Source organism: Equus quagga, unplaced genomic scaffold, assembly GCF_021613505.1.
Source record: "Equus quagga isolate Etosha38 unplaced genomic scaffold, UCLA_HA_Equagga_1.0 73442_RagTag, whole genome shotgun sequence".
Taxonomy (NCBI): Eukaryota; Metazoa; Chordata; class Mammalia; order Perissodactyla; family Equidae; genus Equus; species Equus quagga.
In genome coordinates, this window is record NW_025802777.1 from 4,329,387 (window position 1) to 4,356,848 (window position 27,462).

General features: G+C 41.2%; 1 protein-coding gene across 1 annotated transcript in view; it reads left to right on the forward strand.

Moving 5' to 3' along the window:
• The window catches only part of LOC124234322 (lebercilin-like protein), a 50,617-nt gene that overhangs the window by 3,661 nt on the left and 19,494 nt on the right, over nt 1–27,462 (forward strand). Inside the window, exons 3-4 of the mRNA XM_046651637.1 lie at nt 5,384–5,545; nt 22,659–22,999. Coding sequence (XP_046507593.1) covers nt 22,669–22,999 — 331 coding nt within the window. The 5' untranslated portion in view covers nt 5,384–5,545; nt 22,659–22,668. The remainder of the gene's footprint in view (nt 1–5,383; nt 5,546–22,658; nt 23,000–27,462) is intronic.

Below are 27,462 nucleotides of genomic sequence, written 5' to 3' on the forward strand. Positions count from 1 at the left end.
TCAAAAATAAATATAATATATAAAATTGTTCAATGACCAAAACCTACATAAGTTGTCTATAACCATCTAAACTTTGAACGTGGGGCACTTCCATGTTAGCAAATAAAGCTTGAAATTTCTGACATAGATAGGTATATTTAATTTATGGATTTTCACGCAGGACTGGTTCTTAGAAGTCATTGAGAACGAGCCGCTAGTTTCGTACGTTAAACAACTAAGACCAGCAGCCAGTTGTGCTAGCAGAGCTGGCACTGTAATCAGATGTCTTGCTACACAAACCGTTTTTTCTTCTATAGTATATCCCCTCTCTTCTTAATCACTGTTAGTTCTTAATCTTCCCATCTTCAATATTAGTGACCACATTTCTGAAGCAAAAAATTGGGACACAGAATCTTAAAAGTGGGTGCAGTGTTTGAAATAGCGTTTTTGAGAGCCCTAAGTGATATGACCATCTTACCTATATAATACTATTTTTATAAGCTAAGGGGGGAGCTTCTCTGTTCATGTAACTTTCTGCTTAACTTTGTGTCAAAGAGTTTGTGTTAAAGGGTTCAGGCCTTTCGTTCTATAGGAAAACTCTCTACCTGGGTCCAGCTGATGTTTCTTTCTGACCCAACTCAGGCCGTGCTTCTGACAGGAAGACCAGAGAAATGACTCTGTGCTCTCCTCAGGCACAGGGAGGCACATGAAGTCCCCCTGTCCCATCACTAGTGATGAACCTTGAGGACCTGGCCAGGTTTCCCCACAAAGTCACCATCTTTCCCTTTGTATTTGATTAGTGTTACGCCAAATCCTGTCCCTTGTCAAACTTATATCCACTGGCCTTTAGTATCCATTGACGACTCCTGCCTGTTTCAACTACCTCTGTGCACTTGCCAAATACTCATTATCTATTTCCACCCTCCCTTGTACATTTATTAGTTGTCATTCGTCCATAAGGAAGAGCGCTCTCTTCCTTTTGTGTTTATTTATTCATTCATTTAAATCAGTATGGACTCGTGGATTCCTATTTTATTTAATAGGTTGTAATCCTATATCCTCCTTACTTATTTTGGTGCTCAGATTGTCCTAGATTTGACCAGTAAGAACTTCTTCATGCTGGCTTCTGCGTCCTTTTGCACCTACCAGCCTTGTCTGGTACTTTGCCTGCCCCAGGCCTGGAATCATCTATTTCTCCAAGGAATCCTGATTCCTTGTAGTAGAACAGGTATTTAGTGGAGATGGGGCTCGGTGTGCTTGTCATTACTGGGCCCTCTCAGAGAGCAGGGTTTGGAAAACTACGCACATAGATATGCATGTTCACACACAGATAGCTCTATGACTATTTCTATAGCCTCGTGTATGTGTACATATCTGTTTTTTCACCCAGTATTTCCTGTTTTAATCCAACCCCTCAGGGTTCTTCTAGCCTTCCCCCTTTCTGTGTAAGTAAAAACCCTTCCAGGCAGAAGGAAACTTAGCTCCCATGAGTCTAAATATCTTTGCTTATTTCCTCAATTAACTTATTTGCTCTGTCTAATTAATTTCCTGACCTTGCCAGCTACCTGTCACCTCTTGTCACCGCCTTCCCCTCCCCACGCCGGCTCCCCCCCACCCTGCTTTCTCAGGCTCCAGGCGTGCCTCCACCGTTGCCTCTGCACAAGGGCCAGCCTTCTGGCTTCCATTAAACCTCCATCCTGAAAGCTGACGAGCGTCTGCCGTGTTCTCCAGCTAGTTTTTCCAAAGCAAACAATCCCACCAGCTCCCACAGCTGGTCATCTTTTCCCAGGTGTAGGCCAGACAAGGTAAGGCAAGATGGTTTCTGGGAGTATCAAGTTACTTCTGCAAAGCGTTTGAACTCCCCCTCTTCTTTGACTTCTTGAAATTTATAATAGTGCGTTTCATTTACATTCTAATAGCCTGCTTTTAGTCTCATTTTGATTCCTGGTGTTTTTCAAAATAATCTGTATTAGTTTCCTATTGCTACTGTAACAAATACTACAAACTCAATGGCTTAAAATAATAGAAATTTATTCTCTTACAGTTCTGGAGACCAGAAGTCTGAAATGAGTCTCATGAGACCAAAATTTAAGAGTCCGCCAAGTCTATCCATCCATTCCCTTGCCTTTTCCAGCTTCTAGAATTGCCTGTATTTGGCCTGTGACCCCTTCCTCCATCTTCAAAGCCAGCAGCAAAGCCTCTGTCTCTGACTCTACTTCCCTTATCGCACTGCCCTGTTCTGACTCCTCCTGTGTCCCTCTCATAAGGCCCTCGTGCTTACATCAGGCCCACGTGGGTGATACAGGGTAAGTCAGGATAATCTCCCCAGCTCAAGATCCTTCAGTGGATCACTCTGCAGAGTCCCGTCTGCTGTCTAAAGCAGCAGGTCCTGTCCCCAGGTTCTGCGGGTCAGGATGCAGACATCCTTGGAGCGGGGAGCATTATTCAGCCTACCGCAGGAGCAAATGCAAGGCTTACATCTTAAAAATGGGACTTTAACTCCTTTCATTATGGTGGGTGCTGAGCAACATGTAGACATTGATAAGAAAATGAACCCATCTTGGAGAGCTTTACATGTCCTCACAAACAGAAAGACACTTCATTCTTTCATTTGTTAAGCAACTGTGCAGTACTAGTATTATTACTAATCATCAACACAATAACAATGTTTCATCCAATTCTTTAATTTTTGCCATTCTGATAGGTGAAACTGGAATCTAATTGTTTTAATATGCATTTCATTAATTAAGAGCAAGTTCGAACATCTTTTTGTGTCTTTCTTGTTTGTCTGTGTTTCTGTAATGTGCTTGTTCTGTAACGTGTTCATATCCTTTGCCCGTATTGCTAATGGATTATTATCAAAACTAGAGTGAATCCTTAAAATGTAAATCTTAAAAACAAATCTTAAAAGAAAATATGGAGTATGGCAAGAAATAAAGCTCAGGATTCACTCTTGTTTTGATTTCCAGACAGATGTATAGCCCATCCTCCTTCTATCCCTCATTGAATAGTCCACTTATCTCCACCTTCGTCGTATAGTCAGTTTCCATATGTATTCGTTTCTGTTCCTGAACTCTGTATTTCATTATATTTCTCTGTCCATTCAAGCACCGGTATCAGGCTGTTTTAATAACTATAGCTTTATATCTCAATATCTGATAAAGGTAGTTCCTTCTTATCATTCTTTTTCAAAATCCTTTGTATTTTCCCATATTTATTTTTCTGTATGAATTTAGTATCATTTTTATCAAATTTCCAAAAAGATTACTCTTGGTAATTTATTAGGAATACTTTGATCATGTAGATTACATTAGGGAGAATTTACATCTTTATCATATTGGTGCTTTATTATATAAGAACACAATGTGTTTTTCCAGTTACATAAGTTTTCTTTTATTTCATTCAACAGTTTTAAAGTTTTTTTCATATTATTTGATTAAACCTGCATGAGATGTTTTAGATTTTTTGGCTGATGTAGGTGGGACATTTTCGTCTATTTTCTAAGTCATTTTAATTTGTGTATAGAAAAGATTGATTTTTATATACATTTAGTAACCTATAGTTTTACTGAATTCTCTTTATTTTATAATGTTTTATAGGGCTTTCTAAGTCTGTAATCATGTCATCTGCATATAATAAATAATTTGCCTTTCCTTTTCCAATAGCTACACCTCTTCTTTCTTTCTCACGTCTAATGTCATTGGCCAGTACCTCCAGAACAATATTAACAAAAGTGATAGTAGGCATCCTCATCTTAATCCTTACAGCCGTGTAAGCTAATGTTTTACTGTTAAGCATGAGGATAGCTTTTATTTTGAGATACGTGTTTATTTATCGTATTGGGAAAGCATTCATTTAGGGCATTTCGAGTCAGGTCAGCAGCAGTGAGAAGTTTGTCAGGAGTAATGGAAATGGAGACAGGCAGTAAGGAAGCACAGAGGTGCCATGCGTGTTAGCTTATTAAATCAATGTTTATTGAGCACTCATTACTTCCCAGGAACTCTTCTAGGCACTTGGAATAATACAGAAGTAGACAAAACGGTCAAAACTACTGCCGTCATGAAGCATGCGATTTTAGTGGGGAAGTCAGGCAACAAGTAAACCAAATAGGTAAAATACGTATTGTGTTAGATAATAGTATGCACTAAGGGGAAAAATTAAGGGGGAAGGGGAATACAGAGGGTTGAGAATGAACAAGAAAAGAGGGAAAACTTGTATGTCAAGCCGTTGTTTCCCAGGACTGGTTAAGAATACTGTTACCTACCCACACAATAATTCGGGTTTGGAAACATAGTTGTGATCATCTGAAAACTAAATCGTCCCTATGAATTAATTATAACTTCACTACAGAGTATTTACCTTTAAGAATTCGGATTTTCTGGTGGTAATAATAGCAAAGAACCTGATAATTTGTGAGACTGATTGTTGAGCCAGAAGGGCAAATTTCAGTATATAATAGAAAGTCTGTCAATATCAGTGCTTCTGAAGTAAGAAACAGGGGCCAGCCCCGAGGCATAGTGGTTAAGTTTGGCACACTCCACCTTGGGGGCTCCGGTTCGCAGGTTTGGATCCTAGGCACGGACGTACACCACTCGTCAGCCATGCTGTGGTGGTGACCCACATACAAAACAGAGGAAGACTGGTAACAGATGTTAGCTCAGGGTGAATCTTCCTCAGCAAAAAATTAAAAATAAAATAAGATGCAGTGCCCACCAGCAGTACCAGGAGGGTCTTCCTTTTGTTACTTTTTGTTGTTTACAGGGAAGTAACACATAATTCAGAAACTTTCATTATTCGTGTTCAACTTTGCACTGGAAAGAAAGAACAGGCAGGTTCACGTGATCTTTTCTTCTGCCCTGAAAATTCTGAGAGGCATTGCTCTGTTGTGGTTTCTTCAAATCTTATTTCAGCAGGACTGCTTGATAACTACAACCAAGAATTTCCCAGTCAACTGCCAATTGCTGATTCACTTTGATAGAGAAAAAGCCTTAGTGTGTGAAGTATACAGCAATCCATATGCAAATTAATATATATTAATTAATACCAGTTCAAAACTTTTAATTCTTTTTTTTTAAAGATTGGCACCTGAGCTGACATCTGTTGCCAACCTTCTTTTTTCTTCTTCTTCTTCTTCTTCTTCTTCTCCTCCCCAAAGCCCCCCAGTACATAGTTGTATATTCTAGTTGTGAGTGCCTCTGGCTCTGCTATGTGGGACGCCGCCTCAGCATGGCTTGATGAACAGTGCCATGTCCACACCCAGGATCCAAAGCAGCGAAACCCCAGGCCACTGAAAGAGAGCGTGTGAACTTAACCACTCTGCCATGGGGCCAGCCCCCTAATTTATTCTTATTATAAATGTTTATTTGTGCAATCTTAACATTTTCCTTTTGTAATATCATTCTAGGTTTTTTGAAATATATTCTTTCCATAAAAAGAGACCAAAACATGTCAAAAAATACTACCCTGGAAACCTCATAAATACTATAGTGTGAAGAACCCTCCACTCAGAACATACTGTTGGTCCTCATACATCTCAGGAACAGGAACATTTGATAAAGAACGGCAGGTATGCGTTACTTCATTTTAAAACGTTTTAGCATACGTTTATTCTTTCTGCCTTGTTGCAAAACCAGAATTGACAACAACTACACAAAAGTGTAGTATTCAGATGATTCAGATGCACATCTTGATCTTGAACATTCTTATTTCTACTTCTATAATTAAACGAACACAATGTAGAAATTTGTTGTTCTGATAGACAGTCATCCCTTTTCACCATGGTACCTTCCAGAAAAACGTATCTTCAGCTGGATCACGTGTTTCCATTGGAACGGTATTTTTAATTGTAAGGTTCTCTTCCTGAGTCATAACAGCAAAGAAACTGCTGTAAACCCTGTAATGATAGAAACAGTGAAATTATGGTTCAAGTGCCCAAAAAAGACACTGTTTTAGTGTAAACACTGATTGTTCAAAATATAAATGCTGCCAAAATCTGAACAATACACTACCATAAATTTGGTATATCAAAAACTAGTGTGCCAACTGTATAGTAAGCATTAATTCCATAATTACTACCTTTGCTTATTTTCAAATCCTTGAAGGTGGAAGTTTGCCTTCTCCTTAACCCCAGTGCCTGGTAGACACTAAATAAATGTTCTTTGGCTGAACATTATAATTAGTTAATTATTCAATTAGTTAAGAAGAACATTAGGCTGTTCGCCTAAGACCTAGATTTCCCAATAATGCGCCACTTAATAAGAAATCCATAAACGTGGAGCCTGCGTGCATTTTTTTTATTGGTAACAAGGTGTAGCCTATTTATATTAATACAAAAACACTCTAAAACAATTAATCACTCAGAAGCGTAAACAGAGTCCTGATACCACTCATCACTCAATCTTAACGGATCAGTGAGGAAACTGGTATTTAACAGGCTGAGTAGTCCAGGGAGCTGCTTGAGAGACGCGTCCAGGGTGCATCTCATTGCTGACTGGTAACAGCCAGAAATCAGACTTAGTTTTTGCTGATGATGTCTCTCAGACTCAGTTTCATGAAAAGGAATGGAATTCTCACAGGTGAACCCAAACAGACCCACATTCAGGTCTTATAGTTAGAAATTTTAGAACAGGTCTGGGGTCCTGGGAATTCCAGAATTCTAAGAATGTTCTGTCTAGCATTCCAGAATTCTAAGAATGTTCTGTCTCTTGGGTGAATGTGGTTTATCTTACGCTCAAGTAATTCTTTTGGAAACTGAACCACCTTGAGAAGATACATCTGAGTGTGTTATCTATGCCTGTGTGACAAATCACCCCAGCATTTAATGGCTTAGTGGTTGGCCACCACTCCAAAAAACTACTTTGATAAGATCATGATTTGATTAAAATTAATAGATTAGAGATAGAGAAAATATGACACTTTATACATTTTTTTCAAGATGAAGTAAATAAACATTAGAGGAGAGGGGGCGGAGCAAAATGGCGGGGTGAGCTGACCCGGGATTCTCTCCCCTCCAAAATACAACAAAAGATTGGAAGAACTGAATTTCAGAGAATAAACATAATGCCAGCTCGTTAGAGACCTACAATACCAAGAAGGCGGAGATCATAAACCTTGCTCACACCCTTGGAGGCACTGGAACGGTAGGAGAGAACATCGCTCCCTCCCCTAGAGTCTGTGATCGCTGCGGCGCAGGTCGGGAAGGAGCGGGGGAGGGGCCGCGTGACCGGGGGATCATCCAGGACTCCTGCCGCTGATTCAGTGGAGACCCGCTGATGGGAGGAAAGCTTCTGTCCACGGGGACCCCATAAATCAAGGGCCTTGGGAGACCAGAGAACAGAACTGATCTGAACCCAGGCACGTGTAACAGCCCCTCCCCCCCAGCAAAGCCAGTGGGCGCAGCCATCTTGCCCCGAAGGCGGAGAGCTAACACGCCGCTCTCGACCCCCATCTAGTGGCGACAGGCTGTAACTGCAACTGAATTCTACCACCATGAGAAAAAACCGCTCCTCTACCATCCAGCAATTTATAAAAGCCCCAGACCAGAAGGAAAACAATAAAAGCACAGAATTAAGTCCTGAGGACTTGGAATTAGGTAAACTAAGTGATAGTGAATTCAGAGCAGCTATAATCAAAAAGCTCAGTGAGGTAGAGAGAAAGATAGAGAAACAAGCTGAGTTCTGGAGTTACTTCACAAAAGAGATTGAAATCATAAAGAAGAATCAAACAGAATTACTTGAGATGAAAACCACAATGGACCAGATAAAACAGAATACGGATTCCCTGAATGCCCGTGTAGACAACCTAGAGGAGCAAATCAGCATAATCGAGGACAGACAGGCTGAATGGCGCCAGACAGAGGAAGAAAGAGAACTAAGAATTTAAAAAAATGAGGAAAATCTCCTAGAGATAATGGATTCAATGAGGAGTAAGAACATAAGGATCATAGGAATTCCCGAGAATATGGAAAAGGAAAATGGAGCAGAAAGTGTGCTTAATGAAATTATTGAAGAGAACTTCCCAAATCTAGGGATCAACGGAGAAGTGTGTGTAGAGGAGGGTTTTAGATCTCCTAGATTTGTCAATGTAAAAAGACCCACCGCACGGCACATAATAGTAAAGTTGGCAAATAGGAATGATAAGGAAAGAATACTCAGGGAAGTAAGGAAAAAAAGAGAATAACCTATAAAGGAGCCCCTATCAGACTGTCAGCGGATTTCTCTACAGAAGCCCTACAAGCTAGGAGAGAATGGAGTGATATATTCAAAGCTTTAAAGGATAAAAACCTTCAGCCAAGAATACTCTATCCAGCAAGAATTTCCTTCAGATATGAGGGAGAAATTAAATCTTTTCCAGACAAACAAAAGTTAAGGGAATTTGTAACTAAAAACCCTCCATTACAAGAAATCCTCAAGAAGGCTCTCATACTTGAAAAAATAAAAAAGGGAGAAAGGGGACACAACCCACAGACTAGGGAGACCAATGAATAGAACCAGAACAGGATAGCAAATATTCAATTATAGCATTAGGGTAAAGGTAAGGAAACTACCAAAACAAGGACGATCTTAGCACTCTAACTACAAATGAATAAGACGAGTTGGAATAAAAAATGAAAATAATTACTTAGGAGGGGAAGAGCAAAGGGTCTAAATCAGTATTGGTCAAGTAGGTAAGAGACCACCAGAGAATAGACTATATTATACACGAGATTCTAAATACAAACTTCAAGGCAGACACTAAAATAAAGTACAGAACAGAGTCACAAATCATAAATCAGGAAAAATCTAAGAAACCCAGCATAAGAAATTGCAGTATTAAATGGATAGTCTAAAGCACACAGGAAAAGAAACACAGGAAAACAAGATAATGAGCAACAGATTAACAGCATTAAGTCCACATGCATCAATAATCACTCTCAATGTGAACGGATTGAACTCTCCAATAAAAAGACACAGAGTGGCAAAATGGATTAAAGAACACAATCCAACAATTTGTTGCCTCCAGGAAACACACCTCAGCCCCAAGGACAAACACAGACTCAGGGTGAAGGGGTGGAGGACAATACTTCGAGCAAATAGCAAGGAAAAAAAGGCAGGTGTTGCAATTTTCATATCAGACCAAGTGGATTTCAAAATAAGACAGGTAAAGAGAGACACAGAGGGACAATATATAATGATCAAAGGGACACTTCATCAAGAAGAAATAACGCTTATAAATATCTATGCACCCAACACAGGAGCTCCAAGATTCATAAAGCAACTATTAACAGACCTAAAGGAAGATGTTAAAAACAACACAATAATAGTAGGGGACCTCAACAGCCCACTCACATCAATGGACAGATCATCCAGACAGAAAATCAACAAGGAAATAGTGGAGCTAAATGAAAAACTAAAACAATTGGACTTAATAGACATATATAGATCACTCCACCCTGAAAGAGCTGAATACACATTCTTCTCAAGTGCACATGGAACATTCTCTAGGATAGACCATATGTTGGGAAACAAGGCAAGCCTCTCCAAATTAAAAAAAAAAATTGAAATAATAACAAGCATCTTCTCAGATCATAGTGCTATAAGGCTAGAAATTAATTACAAGAAAAAAGCTGAGAAAGGCACAAAGATGTGGAAACTAAACAACACACTACTGAACAAGCAATGGATCCTTGAAGAAATTAAAGAAGAAATAAAAAAATACCTGGAAACAAATGAAAATGATAACATGCCATACCAACTCATATGGGATACAGCAAAAGCTGTATTAAGAGGAAAATTCATCGCAATACAGGCACATCTTAACAAACAAGAAAAATCCCAAATAAGCAACCTTAAAACACACCTAACTGAACTAGAGAAAAAAGAACAAATGAAGCCCAAAGTCAGCAGAAGGAGAGAAATAATAAAAATCAGAGCAGAAATAAATACTATTGAAAGGAAAAAGGCAGTAGAAAGGATCAATGAGACAAAGAGCTGGTTTTTTGAGAAGATAAATAAAATTGACAAACCACTAGCCAGACTTACAAAGAAAAAAAGGGAGAAAGCTCAAATAAACAAAATCAGAAATGAGCGAGGAGAAATAACAACAGACTCTGCAGAAATACAACAGATTATAAGAGAATACTACAAAAAACTATATGCCAACAGAATGGATAACCTAGAGGAAATGGATAAATTCTTGGACTCCTACAATCTCCCAAAGCTCACTCAAGAAGAGGCAGACAATTTGAACAGACCAATCACAAGGAAAGAGATTGAAACAGCAATCAAAAACATCCCAAAGAATAAAACCCCAGGACCAGATGGCTTTCCTGGGGAATTCTACCAAACGTTCAGAGAGGATTTAATACCTGTCCTTTTCAAGCTATTCCAAAAAATTAGGGAAGATGGAACACTTCCTAACACATTCTATGAGGCCAACATCATGCTGATACCAAAACCTGACAAGGACACCATGAAAAAAGAGAACTACAGGCCAATATCACTGATGAACATAGATGCAAAAATTCTAAACAAAATTTTGGCAACCGGAATTCAGCAATTCATCAAAAGAATCATACATCAGGATCAGGTGGGATTCATACCAGGGACACAGGGATGGTTCAACATCCGCAAATCAATCAACGTGATAAACCACATCAACAAACTGAGGAATAAAAACCACATGATCATCTCAATAGATGCAGAGAAGGCATTTGACAAGATCCAACAGCCATTTATGATAAAAACTCTGAACAAAGTGGGCATAGAAGGAAACTACCTCAACATAATAAAGGCCATATATGACAAACCCATAGCCAACATCATACTCAATGGGCAAAAACTGAACCCCATCCCCCTGAAAACAGGAACGAGACAAGGATGCCCTCTATCACCACTCTTATTTAACATAGTACTGGAGGTCCTGGCCAGAGCAATCAGGCAAGAAAAAGGAATAAAAGGAATCCAAATAGGGAGGGAAGAAGTGAAACTCTCACTGTTTGCAGACGACATGATCTTATATATAGAAAACCCCAAAGAATCCATTGGAAAACTGTTAGAAGTAATCAACAACTACAGCAAAGTTGCAGGGTATAAAATAAATTTGCATAAATCAGTAGCATTTCTATACTCCAGTAATGAACCAACAGAAAAAGAACTCAAGAATACAATACCATTCACAATTCCAACAAAAAGAATAAAATACCTTGGGGTAAATTTAACTAAGGAAGTGAAGGACCTATATAATGAAAATTACAAGGCCTTTCTGAGAGAATTGGATGACGACATAAGGAGATGGAAAGACATTCCATGTTCATGGATTGGAAGAATAAACATAGTTAAAATGTCCGTTCTACCTAAAGCAATCTACAGATTCAATGCCATCCCAATCAGAATCCCAATGACGTTCTTTACAGAATTAGAACAAAGAACCCTAAAATTCATATGGGGCAACAAAAGACCCCGAATTTCTAAAGCAATCCTGAGAAAAAAGAACAAAACGGGAGGCATCACAATCCCTGACTTCAAAACATACTACAAAGCTACAGTAATCAAAACAGCATGGTACTGGTACAAAAACAGGTGCACAGATCAATGGAACAGAATTGAAAGCCCAGAAATAAAACCACACATCTATGGACAGCTTATCTTTGACAAAGGAGCTGAGGGCATACAATGGAGAAAAGAAAGTCTTTTCAACAAATGGTGCTGGGAAAACTGGACAGCCACATGTAAAAGAATGAAAATTGACCATTCTTTTTCACCATTCACCAAAATAAACTCAAAATGGACTAAAGACCTAAAGGTGAGACCTGAAACCATAAGGCTTCTGGAAGAAAACGTAGGCAGTACACTCTTTGACATCAGTATTAAAAGGATCTTTTCGGACACCATGCCTTCTCAGAGAAGGGAAACAATAGAAAGAATAAACAAATGGGACTTCATCAGATTAAAGAGCTTCTTCAAGGCAAATGAAAACAGGCTTGAAACAAAAAAACAACCCACTAACTGGGAAAAAATATTTGCAAGTCATATATCTGACAAAGGCTTAATATCCATAATATATAAAGAACTCTCACAACTCAACAACAAAACATCAAATAACCCAATCAAAAAATGGGCTGGAGACATGAAGAGACATTTCTCCAAAGAAGATATACGGATGGCCAATAGACACATGAAAAGATGCTCATCATCGCTGATCATCAGGGAAATGCAAATCAAAACTACACTAAGATATCACCTTACACCCGTTAGAATGACAAAAATATCTAAAACTAATAGCAACAAATGTTGGAGAGGTTGCAGAGAAAAAGGAACCCTCATACACTGCTGGTGGGAATGCAAACTGGTGCAGCCACTATGGAAAACAGTATGGAGATTCCTCAAAAAATTAAAAATAGAACTACCATACGATCCAGCCATCCCACTACTGGGTATTTATCCAAAGAGCTTGAAGTCAGCAGTCCCAAAAGTCCTATGCACCCCAATGTTTATTGCAGCACTGTTTACAATAGCCAAGACGTGGAAGCAACCTAAGTGCCCATCAACAGACGAATGGATAAAGAAGATGTGGTACATATATACAATGGAATACTACTCAGCTGCAAAACAGAACAAAATCATCCCATTTGCAATAACATGGATGGACCTTGAGAGAATTATGTTAAGTGAAATAAGCCAGCGAGAGAAACGTAATCTGTGTATGACTCCACTCATATGAGGAATTTAAAATTATGGACTAAGAACAGTTTAGTGGATACCAGGGGAAAGGTGGGGTGGGGGGTGGGCACAAAGGGTGCAGTGGTGCACCTACAACATGACTGACAAACATTAATGTACAATTGAAATTTCACAAGATTGTAACCTATCAATAACTCAATAAAAAAAAGATAAAGTAAATAAACATTTGAGAAAGCATCTATTAACCCAAATTAAGTTGTTTCTTGTAAATCTTCTTCCATTTTTCTGCAAGATCACGGTTGGTTTTGTAACCTCCTGTGGTAGATTCACACGGAAGTTTTCTGTTCTGTGTGTCTCTCTCCAGTTTTCACATGAACTGGAAAAACTACAGCAACAAACATTTATTATGCTGTGGTCAGGAATCTGGGCACGGCGGGGGCCTTTGGCTAGGGCTGTCTCTCAAGGCTGCAATCAGCATGTCACTTGGGGCTGCTCTTATCTCCAGACTCATCTGGGGGAAGGTCCAAGCTTCCAAGCCCACTCGGTGGGGCCTGGCAGGATTCGGTTCCTCACAGGCTGTTCCGCTGAGGGCCTCAGTTCCTCACTGGCTGTTAGCTTGAGGCCTCAGTGTCTTGCCATGTGTGCTTCTCCATGGGTCACCTTACAACATGGCAGTTGGGTTCCATCAGTGTGAGCAAGTGATTAAGACGGAAGTCAGAGTCTTTCCGTTACCTCATCTTACAACCATCATCTGAGTCACACTCAAGGGGAGAGGATTACACAGGGCATGGATACCAGGAAGTGGGGATTGTTGGGAGCCAGCTTAGAAGCTGCCTGCCACACAGGGTGTGCATTCCAGAGAGCCTGGGAAGGGTGCATGATAACTCCCCTTACCACTTGGGGCACTGGGGCCTAGGGAAGGAAAGGTGACCGTCTGTGGAGGAACCACCTGGTTGTCTCCCCAGCTGAATGGGTGTCTGCAGTTACACGATCCTTACCCTCTGGTAGACAACAGACAATAGTGCGGTCCTGCCTCTGCCTCTTGATAACCAGCAGAGGGGCCTCTAGTCTTCCAGAGAGTGCTGAATGCCCCTTCCTAAAACCAAATGCAATACAGACTGAGTCTAAGGGAACTCAAGGGGGTCTTATGGAAGCGCTCAGGAATAGAGCCAGTTTGGGAAATGGAAGCATTGGTTCCTTGTCCTAGACGGTAGTTCCTGACTGTACTTGTAGAAGGGGGAGGTACTGCCTCAGCCTGGATGGACAAAGGGTTTTCCAGGTGGATTTCCCTCGGCCTTCAGCAGGAGCCCCAAATGGACTTCCCTCGTTTCCTAACTCTCTCTCTCTCTTCCCTTTGTCTGTTCCCTCTCTTGATATCTTCTCTCTTCCCACTTCTTCAAGATTTGCATTACTTCCCCAGACAAATGATGAATAGAAGGGAACTTCCTCAGCCTGATAAAGAGCATCTGTGGAAAACCTACAGCCAACATCATAATGGTGAAAGGTGCATGCTTCCCTCCTAAGATCCAAAACAAGACACTGACGTCCACTCTTACCACCACTTCTGTTCAACATGGTACTGGAGATTCTCACCAATGCAGTCAGGCAAGAAAAAGAAATTAAAGGGTCCATCTTAGAAAAGGAGAATTAAACTCTTTGTTTACAGATGACGTGATCATCTGTGTAGACAGTCTGATGGAATCTACAAAAAAGCTATTAGAACCACTAAGTGGGTTAAGCAAGCTTACAGGAGGGCAGGATCAATATGCAAATATCAATAGTATTTCTATATACTATAAGCAAACAATTAGAAATTGAAATTAAAAGATAACACCACTTACAATAGCAATACAACACCAGTTCCCATCAAAAAATATGAACTACTTAGAGATAAACCTGTAAGAGACTTGTGTACTGAAAATATGAAACAATGCTGAGAAATCAAAGAAGACCTAATAAATGGGAGGTGTATCTTATCCATGGATGGGAAGATTCAATTTTTTCATGGTCTCGATTCTCCATAAATTTATCTCTAGACTCAATGGAATCCCAATCCCAATCCCATTAAGCTTTTTTAAAGGAATTGACAAGCTGATGCTAAAATTCCCATGGAGGGGCCGGCCTGGCGGTGTAGTGGTTAAGTTTGCATGCTCTGCTTCGGCGGCCCAGGGTTCTCGGGATCGGATCCCAGGTGCAGACCTAGCACCGCTCGTCAAGCCACATTGTGGAGGCATCCCATATAAAATAGAGCAAGACTGGCAGAGATGTTAGCCCAGGGCCAGTCTTCCTCACAAAAAAAGAAAATTCCCATAGGAAATCAAAGGACGTGAAATGGCCAAAACACCTTTGAAAGGGAAGAGCAGCACTGAAGGACTAACACTCCTTCATTTCAAGATTGATTGTAAAGCTGCCATAACCAGGACAGTGTGGATTGGTGTGAAGTTGGAGAAATTGATCAGTGGAGCAGGAGAGAGAGCACAGAAACAGATCCACATATGGACATCTCAATTTTTATCAAGATGCAGAGGCAATTCAGTGGAAAGGGATAGTCTTTTCAAGAAATGGTGCTGCAACACTTGGATGTCCGTATACAAAAAAGTGAATTGTGGTCCATTGATCCATAATAACTCAAAATGGATCAAAGTACAACTTAAACTATAAAACTTCTAAAACAAAGCAAGGAGAAAATCTTTGTAGCCTCAGGTTATGCAAAAATTTCTTAGATGCAACACCAAAAGGATCATTCTTAAAAGAACGTATTGATAATTATGCTTCATCAAAATTCAAAATACTGCAGACACTTTTAAGAGAATAAAAACACAAGCCACAGACTGGGAGAAAATATTTGCAAACGTATCTGATAAAGGACTTATGTCCAGAATATAAAAGAACTCTGAAAACTCAACAATAAGAAAACAAACAACCCATTTTGAAAATTAAAAAAAGATTTGAACAGACACTTCACCAAAAAAAAAAAGAAGAAGATATAAGGATGGCAAATAAGCATGTGAAAAAATGTTTAATATAATTAGTCATTTGGGAAATGCAAATTAAAGCCATAATGGGGGGCCAGCCCTGTGGCGGAGTGGTTAAGTTTGAGCGCTCCACTGCGGCGGCCCAGGGTTTCGCTGGTTTGGATCCTGGGTGCAGACATGGCACTGCTCATCAAGCCACGCTGAGGCAGCGTCCCTCATGCCACAACCAGAAGGACCCACAACTAAAAATACACAACTATGTACCGGGAGCTTTGGGAGAAAAAGGAAAAATAAAATCTTAAAAAAAAAAAAAACCACAATGGGACATCACTACATAGACCTATTACAAAGCCTAAAAAGACTGACCATATCACATGTTAGCAGGGATGTGGAACAACTGGAACTCTTAGACCCTGCTGGTGGGAATGTAAAATGGAACAGCCACTTTGGAAAACAATTTGATGGTTTCTTAAAAAGTTAAACACGTATCTACCGTGTGATCCAGCCATTCCACTCTAGGTATTTGCCCTAGAGAAAAGAAATCGTATGTCCATACACAAGACTTGTGTGTGAATGTTCCTAGCAATTTCATTTGTAATAGCCAAAAACTAAAGATAGCTGAAATGTCCATCAACAGGTGAATGGATAAACAAATTATCATTTATTCATACAATTGGGTGCTGCTCAGCAGTTAAAAAGAAGAATGAACTATTGATACATGGTAACATGGATGAATCTCTAACTATGCTGAGTTGAAGAAGCCAAACCAAATAAAAGTACATACTGTATGATTCCATTTATATGAAACTCTAGAAAATGCAAACTATAGTGACAAAATACAGCCAGTGGTTGTCTGGAGTGGGGGTGGGGTGCAGGGAGGGACGGGAGAGAGGAGTCACCCAGGGGTCCAGGGAAACTTCGAGGTGATGGATGTGTTCACTCTCTTTTTTTATGAGGAAGACTGGCCCTGAGCTAACATCTGTGCCCATCTTCCTCTACTTTATATGTGGGACGCCTGCCACAGCACGGCGTGCCAAGCGGTGCCATGTTCGCACCTGGGATCCGAACCGGCGAAATCCTGGGCCGCCCAAGCAGAACGTGTGAACTTAACTGCTGCGCCACCGGGCCAGCCCCTGTTCACTCTCTTGATTGTGGTGATAGTTCCAGGAGTATATACAGATGTCTACAACTACCAAATTGTATACCTCAAATATGTGCAGTTTATTACCTCAATAGAGACGTTTAAAAAAAAAAAAAAAGACTTGCATCCCAATAGCTAAGGAACTGGTTTTCTTATAAAATATATACTCTCAGTAAGCCAAAAAAATTGACCTATTGGATGCATTAAAAATGACCATTTAGGAGTCAGCCCATGGCCAAGTGGTTAAGTTCGCTCGCTCCACTTCGGCAGCCCAAGGTTTCGCGGGTTTGGATCCGGGGCGCGGACATGGCACTGCCTTGTCAGCCCACGCTGAGGCGGCGTCCCACATCCCACAACTAGAAGGACCCACAACTAAAATATACTACTATGTAGTAGGGGGATTTGGGGAGAAAAGAAAACGGGAAAAAAAAAAAAGAAGATTGGCAACAGTTGTTAGCTCAGGTGCCAACCTTTAAAAAAAGACAAAATGACCCTCTAAATGTTGGTGAACCACCCACTAAATTCATTTGAGTGTTGATTCCGTTGTTGCTGAACTACTTAATGTGGAACCATCTGGTTCCAGTTCTTCTCAGGACCTCCTCCTGTCGAAGACTATGCTGTTATACTGGGAATAAGTGTCTTCCTATTTGTTATAGCAGAGAGGAGCACAGCAAGTTTACCCAAAAGCTGATTCTCATGACACTGACATCAGTGAGTTCCGACAAATCACTGGGCCAGCCAGGGCACATACTGGCCTTACCAAGTTGTAAATCGATTGTTTCAAAACAATATAGCACTATCGTTTATGACAAATTTTAAGTTTAGTAAATTCAAAAAAAAAATCAGTGTCTTAGATTGAAATTGTAGTTCCTAATTCTTGGATATTTGGGCCTGTTTAATTATAAGATGATGATAGAGCAGTGAACCCAGTAATTAACCTGAAGTTGCTGATACTTTTTATGTGTGTGAAATAATGATCAATAGTAGAATGTGCCTCGTGTGTTTTAGAAATTTAGTGAAAGCAAGCTGACAGCACATCCACTAGATAATTGGTGGCAATAAAGAATTTTCTACCCACCCATCCCACCAAAAAAAATAAAATTTTCTTTATAATAAGACTACTTTTTGGTCCATCCTAAGGGAATTCTATCTTTTGTATTAGGTAAGGTAAATTATTAGGCAGGAAAGATTATGGACAATTTTGCTAATAAGGTATCTTCTCATTGCGGCATTTTTAATTGTACGTGATTTTTGAAGCATTTTAAAGGAGCTACAGTTACTGCCTCCTAGTGATAGAGACCTTGCAAAATAGAGACCCACAGGAGACAGTACACACGGGGGCTGTCCAGCCGTCAACAGAGGCTGGCTCTTGCAGATCCACACGAGGAGGGCAATAATGACTTCAAATCCTTCTTCCTTACAGCTAATCTGCAAAGCCTTCCATTGGGGCACATTTTAATCTGCTAGAATTGTTTTAGGAGTGAGGTGGTTTATAGTTAGCGTCTTATGTGGCTCCAATAGATTTCCATTAGAATTTTTTTCCTTGTTTTTCCGTGTTATATCAATGTTTATTAAACAAAAAGACCAGAATGACTAGTTCTCTACTATATCAAACATGGGACAGTTAGAGCTTGTGTTAGCCCTCTGTGAGCATGTGATTCAGAGGGAATCTTTTAAAAAAACTTGTAAATGGGGGCTGGCCCCGTGGCCGAGCGGTTAAGTTCGCGTGCTCCACTGCAGGCGGCCCAGGGTTTCGTTGGTTCGAATCCTGGGCGTGGACATGGCACTGCTCATCAAACCACGCTGAGGCAGCGTCCCACGTGCCACAACTAGAAGGACCCACAACGAAGAATATACAACTATGTAGGGGGCTTTGGGGAGAAAAAGGAAAAAATAAAATCTTTAAAAAAAAAAACTTGTAGATGGGGTACAACCACATCCTCAAACCTCAATACTCTAATTTAGGAACGGAAGAGAACGCCGCTCCCCTAACGTCCTCATCTTCATCATTTCACTGCTCCTATCATGTCAAATTCAGAGTGAGTCATGTGGATTAATCTGAAAGATTAAGGGATTATTTTCAACATAATCTAGGATTTTGAACTCTAGAGCAGAGGCAAAACAATGAAAAGCCAAATAGGAAGTCACTCCTGTCAGCTTATCCCAGGTTTGGACAAAACATTTTAAGTTTGCAGTGATAAATAAGTTGGGTCAAATTCTGTCCATTTGGGGTCAACCAGTATGGTGTAGTGAAAAAACTTTAAAGGCAGACAGAGTCGGATTCAAAACTCAGTTCTCCCACTCATTGGCTTTGTGACCTTGGACAAGTTACTTAACCTTTCTGAGCCTTAGTTTGCTCATCTGTAAAATAGGGTTATAATACCTATTTCTCAGGACTATCGTCATGAGTAAGTAAACTAATGTACGTAAGCTCCTGCCTCTGTGCTTGGCGTACATAGGCCATGGTGGTCATGGTGGTGGTAGTGATTCTTCAAGCCTTTAAGAATAGCGGTTGTGTGGCAGCACTCTGCTAGGCCTGAAGTTGCGACAGGAACAAGACACACTCTCCATCTTCAGGGAGTTTTCGGGCTAATGGGATTAGTCCAGCACTTGTTCCCACTAAAACAGTTGATGGGTAAACCAATGTTACCTCAATAAAAAAAGAAACTTTCACTACAAAAAAATAAGAATAAGTAAATAAGTAAGACAGTTGATGGGGAAATAGACTGACTCTTGGTTGCATCTCTCACGTGAAGACACCAGCAGAGCCCTTGACAGTTCTGGGGTTTGTCCCAGCCTGACTTCCAAGAGGGGAAACCAGTGTGTGTTGACTGCTTGCTGTGTGACAGGTGCCATGACAGGTATTTTATGAACACGGTCTCATTTCCCCTGGGATAACCCTAGGAAATCCAGGCCGTTATTCACATTTCACAGATGGCCAAGATCTCCTCACTCAGTCAGTGACAGGCCCAGGCTCAAACCCAGGCCAGTCTGCCTTCAGATTGTCTGTCACCGTCTACCTTGTCACACTCCCACTATTGTAGCTGTTGGGCAATTTGTGACCGTAACCTGAAAAACACTGTCAAATTAAGCCTTCATTCTACAATGCCGGCATGAGATTTCTCAAAGAAGTATTCAAGGTGGGGAAGGAGGAGGAATTTTTATAGGGCTTTATCAGGAGTGGTCAGCCCAAATTTAGCTTGTGTCAGGAACGACGGTCTGAAACAAATTCTTATGCATTAGCAACCGTTGTTTGGGCAATCTGGACTTATCAGGATGGGTGGGGAGGGAATTGGGGGCAAAGGTCATGAGCAAGAAGGTGTGAGGAGGAACAGCTCCCAGGGACAAGGACAGGCGAGGATTTGAGGGCGACAGCTGAGCATTTTTGGTCCTTCAGGGCCTCTTCCGGGTTGCCAACATCTGGATCTCTTCTTAATCCAGGTGCAAAAGTTCAAAAATAGGGATGTTTGCCTGTGCTCTGCCCACTGTTACATGGCAGAAGGTGCCTGGAAAGATCGGTTCTTTGCTTTAGGCTTGTGTGATGGTCCCAGCGGTCTGTCGTTTTCAGTCGTGATGCTTCATGGCCTTGAAGCCGGAAACCATGGACAATCACTTAACCTGGCTGCGCCCGTTCCCTCCGTGCGGCCAGGATCACATGATGTGAGCACAGTTTGCAGAAAATCAAAGCACTGGTTGAATACTGAGGATAATGCTAATGTTACTGATCAGTTTATTCGGGCTAAGATTCCTGGAGGAGGAAGATTATGAACTGGCTAACGTATTTCATGAGGAGAGGAGAAAGCTGGAGAGTCGAGCAGAAGCAGAAAGAGGCAGGAACTGAGCACAAACCCCCTCTCATTCGAGAGTCCTGCCAGACTCCTGTTGGGAAGCATCTGATGCCGGCTAACTTCCCTTTGCTTTCTTGATAAAACAGGAGAATTGAGAGCACTCAACGAAAAAATAACCCTTTTAAAGGCCCCCGGGAGATGAAGTCCTCTGCTTCAAACTGCTGTTGAGGCAGGCTGACCTGAAGGAGACGCTAGTGGCGTTACTGTGCCTCAGTGCAGTGGCATTACAGAGAAATGCGGAACCGTCTGGTTTGTAACGAGAGTTGGTTCCATCGAGGGTGTGTATTGGGGGTCCTTCTTGTGTTTGATTTCTTATTCTCTCCATTTTAAATTCTCGCTTCGGAGAACTAAGAGGCTTATCAACTATCAAAAGTTTGTGTACGTTGGAACCCACCATTTCTAAATCATCAAGGATGAGGGCTATGTGAAAAGCTCCTGTAGTAGCTTCGTGTAGTAGCCTTCGCGAGCTCTCTGGGAGCGGGACTCGTTGTTCTTCATGGAAACTTCTGGATCGTTAGGGAGTGTGCCTTTAACCGTGGGCTGTCATCTCTCCCAGAGTCCTCGGATGGAGACAAGAAGTGGGTGTAGGCTTGCGGACCTCATGGGGCATATGTGGGAGCGTCAGTGTGAAACAAATAGGAGAGACGTTGTCACCTAGCCTTGTCTGTCACACAGATTACTCAGTTCAGTCAAGTTGAATACTAGTGCCTACGCCCTATACCAAGAGTTTTAAAATAAAGTGGAAGTAAAATACAATGATTTTTTTTCACTGAATGTTAAGCAAGGTGCTAGGAGCAAAAAGCTGAGGAGTCATTTTAGCTGCAGGGAGCTCTGGAGCAGCTGGGGAAGTTGCTTTGGGGAGTAATCCACTAAACGCAAACATTCCTGATCTACAAATGAAGGAGTACTATGGTTGAATTACTCTAAATTGTTCTTAATTATAATCAAATCCACCCTAAATAAAGGAAGTATGGCTCTGTGTAGGTCTTCATTCAGTAAGTTTTTCAGACATGGCCTTTAGCTACAAGGACTTTCAACTGTGTGGTATCATATGCCCTTGATTAGAAATCAGGATCACACCATCAAATTTCATTTTCATTTTTAGTTTTAAACACATTTCTTTGAAGTCTACCCTACTCTCTTGTTTAGTTCTCAAATAAGATTTTAACTATTCACATTGTATAAACTGAAAATAATTAGACAAACTTAGTGTTGATTTTTCCAAATCCATTATTTATAAAAGTTTTTTGTGTAGATGAAGATATGATGAGTTCTTTATTAAACAAATGTAAATTTTCCATTTGGTGATTTTCTTCAAAAAGGTTCCAATCCCTGGATGATTTTCCTATGTAAATCATGTTTTTCTGAATTGTCTCTTCTGTCATCATGTAGTATATAATCAAGGAAATTATACTCATGTTATAATAGTCTAAATAAAGCATAAAAAGGAATGCAAATTTCCTGAATTAAAATATAAAGAACCTTATAATCATGGATCAAGTTTACATCACTGTAACCCACTATTTCTCTTAAATTTAGAACAAATATTAGCTCTAGAAACCTAGATTAATTATTTTCTACTCTATATGTTTAATCTGAAAAGTATGTGATTTCATCATTAGTAAATAAAAGTGTGTGCATCTCCACAAACATGTCTGAATTTCATTTCATAAATGATGCATTTCATACCAGCCATCCAAACTTGCCGCATACTGTCATTTTCTTCAGTTCTGATCAAGGCAAAAAATCCCAACAGCCAGCCAGCCTTAAAGAATGAGACTGTAGCCCACTAATTCATAAATTATTGTCAATATTATTATCTGATAGGCACTTGATCTTGTATTACCTGTAAGTATAATGTCACCAAAGTTTGGTCTCAGGGGTTTTATAATTTATGTAGAGAAAGTGTAAAAACCAAACAAATTTTTTCAGAAAACACTTCAAACTAATGTGTGGTTTCATGTTCCTAATTATCCCTGTGGAGTTCAACATCATAAAGCATAGGTTTATTTTAATCTTGATAGCTATAAAGCTAAAAACTCTTTTCTTCTGTCAGGCTGTTGACCATGTCTTTGGCCAATGCAGCGGAAACCCACGTGGATGAGCGTTTCCCCGGGGTGGCATTAGAAAACCCCAGGAGGTCTGCGGAGCTCGGGAGCCACCCTGGCACAGGCACAGGCGACCATCCAGGGACCAGCAACGCCTCCGACAAGAGCGTGGATTACAGCCGCTCGCAGTGTTCCTGCCGAAGTTCTTCTCACTATGATTATTCAGAAGACTTTCTCTCCGAAGGTTCAGAAACACCTGTTAATAGAAATTATCTAGAGAAGCCTGTGGTAAAAGGGAAGAACGAGGAGAAGAAAAAGTGTAATGTTTCTAAAATCTCCCAACCTAAAGGTAAGAAGCAGAATTTCCCACCTGAAACCAAATTTCTGGTTATAATGACATTACCCTTTAATGCACTAGTTTTTGAAGAGCTCCATGTGCTGTTTTATTGTTTTCTCATATTGTAAATGTGTATTGTGAGTGAACGTTTATAGAAGGAAATAGAGAAATTAAGAATAATTACAAAATAACAGAAAGTTGGGCATAAAATGTAAAACCTAGCCCTCTTGCATGGCTTCCCCTGCTGGAGCCCACTAGTGAGGTTAGTTCCATTTTTAGTTAACAGGTGGCCTTGTTACAGAGTACCAGAGTACCTGGATTTCACTGGCATCTTGCCTTTCATCCTAGCTGAAGAATCAAGGTTTGAGTCGCCAATGAAATGTAAAGACCTGTCTCAGCTCCCCAAGAAGATGGTCTCCAAGTCCGGTGAGGCACGTCGGCAAAGCCAATCTTTTGAAACAGAGGTGGTTCAAAAAGCTATTAATAATGTCATTTCCTTGTAGATTTTAAAAGTACGAATTCCAAAAACAAAAAAGTACCAACACCAGCAACTCCTAAGGATCCAGATTGGAATTAGCCTTGTGGTATTCTTGATCTTCTTCCTCCCTGCCTCCCTGCCCGGACCGTGACTCCTTCCCATTTTAGGAAATCCGGGGCTTACAAATGCCCCTTATGTAGAAATAGCTGGGACTCTTTTCCACTGTGACTATCAGAACTGCTGTCAGTCAACAGCTGGAAGATAATTAAGAGCCGCCTATGTGTGGGGCACATCCACTGTCACATTTACCCAGTCTCTCTCACCCCCAGCCTGCTGTGACTAGCTGTGCCTCGCACCCATGCGCTCCTTCTGGATCACCTAGAATCTTCAGTTCCCCTTCTTCTTAGCTGTAGAGGAGGATTCTTAATCTGAGACCCACGTCCATGAACCCCATGGAGTTCTAAGCATTTCTGTGTCTATTTGCATTTGTGAACTTTTCCAGAGAGAAGGACCTATAGCTTTCACCAGACTCTCAGAAGGTGAAAAGCCCCTTTTCCAGAGATGTGGGAGTCCTACACCCACCGGCAAGGCCCAGGGCAGTAGATGAAAAGTCCAGGTCCTTCCCTCGCAGTGGGACTCTGTCCAGAGAAGTCTGTTGGTGGCATTTAGACGAGAGTTTCACCACAGAACACACACCGTGGTTGGGTTTTACAGTTACACAATCCCTTATCAGCATTTGAAATTTACAAAACTCTGAAAACCAAACATTCTTCATATCCTTTGCACCGAAACTGACTTGGCAGCAAGATCTTGATTTGAACTGACATGAGACTGATCTTTATTTATTTCACTTACTGCGAAGTCATATATTTCACTACAAAAATATTCTTTGATTAAAGTGTGCTGTCCCCAACCCTACTGGGAATACTAGGGAAAATACCATATATGCACCATAAACAATGAAGCTATAAAGGTCCAGAGACAGTCTGGCCCCAGGGGTTTATGACAAGGGACCACTGATCCATACACTACACTGTATATTGAGTCTAGGCTTTTGTGGGACTGTGCGAGAAGGCACTTGGCGTTCATAAAACTATTTCTGCAAGAAATGGACTGTGTTTTGAGTTCTAAGCACCTTGTAACTTAACTTTTTAAAACTGTTTCCTCATTTATATATTCCACAAATATTTATTGTGTCCTTTATGCAAGATACCTGGTCATAAATTAGGAGCAACCTCAATTAATTCAGCCACTTCACACTGGGCTAGAATCCTAAATTCCGTTATCTGAAAGAGTGAAAGTTTCCTCCCACTTGGGTACTCTTTTGTGTATGAATACCCTGAAATTATTTTAAATAAATATGGGATGCATCTTTAACTTAAATGTTATATGTCCCTGAGGATCCTTCCACCAGTGTATGATGAACTTCAAACACTCATTGTAGCATCAAGGTTTGTCACAGAATGATAAAGTATTCCCTGGGTTTATTCTGTTGTTCCCTTACAGCTCGTGTTTTGCAAGCGTTTGCCAAAGAAATTTAAGCAGCAAGTAACTAATTAATTAATGCTGGGGTAATATAATTCTAACCCAAAACAAAGAGGCTTAATGTTTTAGCCAGTGCCTCCCTTCTCCAGAGAAATGCTCAATGTCTGTTCAGCTTCCTGATACATTAAAAGTAGACCTCGGACCTCAGGGCCTGGTAACACCAGGTTACAAACCACCAATACAGACCCAGAATTCACTAGCGAACAGTAACATCGATTATTTTCAACTCCCCTCTTAGAAAAGCAAATTTTATGCAGAAAAATATTTCAGAGAGAAATTATAAGAATAAAACGAGTACTTCAGTTTGATAGGATTTTTGCTTTGGTCAGATATTGGAGATTTACCTAAATCAGTGTAAAGAGCAAGCAGTATATTTCTACAATTTGATTTTCAAAAATTGGTTATTCCTTCTTTTGTAGAAAATGTAGTTTCAGAACTCTATTAATTATATGTCCTTCCTTGACTTGTTTTGTCAATATAATGGCAAAACCTGTGATGGTCATTCAAAAAATTGGTATACCAAAAAAGGAGTGATTCTGCTGCGTTCAGACAAGATGGGGCACGTTCAGGGTGGTATGGCCGTAGACTCTGCTGCATTCCGTCGCTTGGGTCACCTCTTGCCCCGTTGTCTTTAGTCAGGAGGGGGTGGAAGACCCAAGGGAGCGCTGAAGGGCTCCCTCTCCAGCAGGCGAACCCCGGGAACCAACGAGAACAGAAGGGGAAAGGCCTTCCTCTGAACCTCTTCTCACCTGGTCCTTGGAGGAAGTGGGCCATCTCTTTTTAGGTGAATACAGCGTAGACTGGGAAGAGAGAGAGAGAGAACCTGGCGGAAGAGGGCAGAGCCAGCACGGCTCAGGATAAGGAGCAGAACCAGACCGAGGGCGGGGAGATGGCGGGACTGGAATGGACAGTGAAAGCAAAATGGAAAATGACCAGGAGACGGGACTGCGATGAGACCAGGGAGGACAGGGGAGGAAGCAGCACGGGCAGAGAAGTGTGACAGGAGGACAGCAGTGCTTTAAAAAGGAGGGGTTGTGGTCCAGCGGGTGAACCCAGGGAAATGGGCCTGGGAAGGAGGACGGCAGGAGACGACAGAGCGGAGAGTGCGGGGGCGTTCTTAGGTCTGTTCAAAGAGCACGTCTCACTGCAAGTAATGAGAAGGGTGCCTTTGTGGCTAACTGTGGGCTGAAATGTATACGTTTCTGGTGAATTCACTTGTTTGAATAAGTGTTTTAGCTCAGTGGTTTAAAAATCAGGTATCCTAAGAGTAGTTTAATCATCCAGCTAAATCTGGCTTATTGTGTAAATGGGACAGAAATTGTAAATTTTACCAAACTCATTATGTGTAGGTTAGGATAATGAGATATAAAATGTTAAGGATTAAACACCATTTCAATTTTCCATCACCTTTATAGTTATACAAGAAAGCATGGTGCGTACGGTATGAGTTTGTTCTCTCCCCCTCCCCTGCAGTGGTGTATTTACCTTTCTGAAGCAAACTGGCTCATCCTCTCCCACACACCCACTAGGTAAACAAGAAATTCGATCTCAGGTGTGTCTGGGGAATGGAGGGAGTGTGGGGGCCCTTACACAGACAAGAACATTGGGGAAAGGCTTCTGGTCCTTCATTTTCATCACTGCGTGCTCCTGGTCCAAGCCCATGTGGTCTTTAAAAGGCTGGCACTCCTCTTTTCAAAGCATCCGTGCCCTCTGTGCACCCTGGCCAGTGCTCCCTTGGCCGTGGGGTTTAGTCCCCAGGCACCCGCTCATGCTGACTCTGCCCTCGCATCATTTGAGCACAGCATGAGGTGGGGACATAAGCCTCCAGTGCCAGTGCAACCCACCACCCTCATCCTTCTAGTCCCAGGGAGCTCCTTCTCTCCTGCAGGATCACACCACCCAAGAGCTGGAAAACATTACAAGTTGGAGGTCAAGTTCAGGCATGCTGGGCAATGGCGTAGAACATGACAGCCCCCACCCACCCCTGTTTTAATCTGGCTTGATCCACATTGCCTGCATCTAGGGCTCCCCTAGCCAGTGCCCAAAGTATTAAGGTGTCTGGCCTTGACACGACCACAGACACCTCTTCACTGGCCTTCCAGTAGGTGTCTCAGAGTCTGACCTGCTCTGCTTTCCAATTTTCAGTGTGCTCAAAAGCCAATTCCAAAATAGTAAAACATTCAACCATAGCCCCTACTAAATTGCTCCCAGTGGGAAAATAAATACCATTGGAGACATAGTTGTAAAGAGCCCATCAGTGACTCATGTGATACAAATGCTGTGATCGTTGTCAAATCTATGTGGCCTGTCATAGTTAAGATTCAGATGCCTTATCCTCTGTTTCTTTTGGCTCAGTGTTTCCGTCACAGGCAGAATTGCCTTTCCCTCCACCTATACCAAACCCATTAAGCCATGTCTCAGATGACGTATCCACACTTGGCCAATAGCTTAA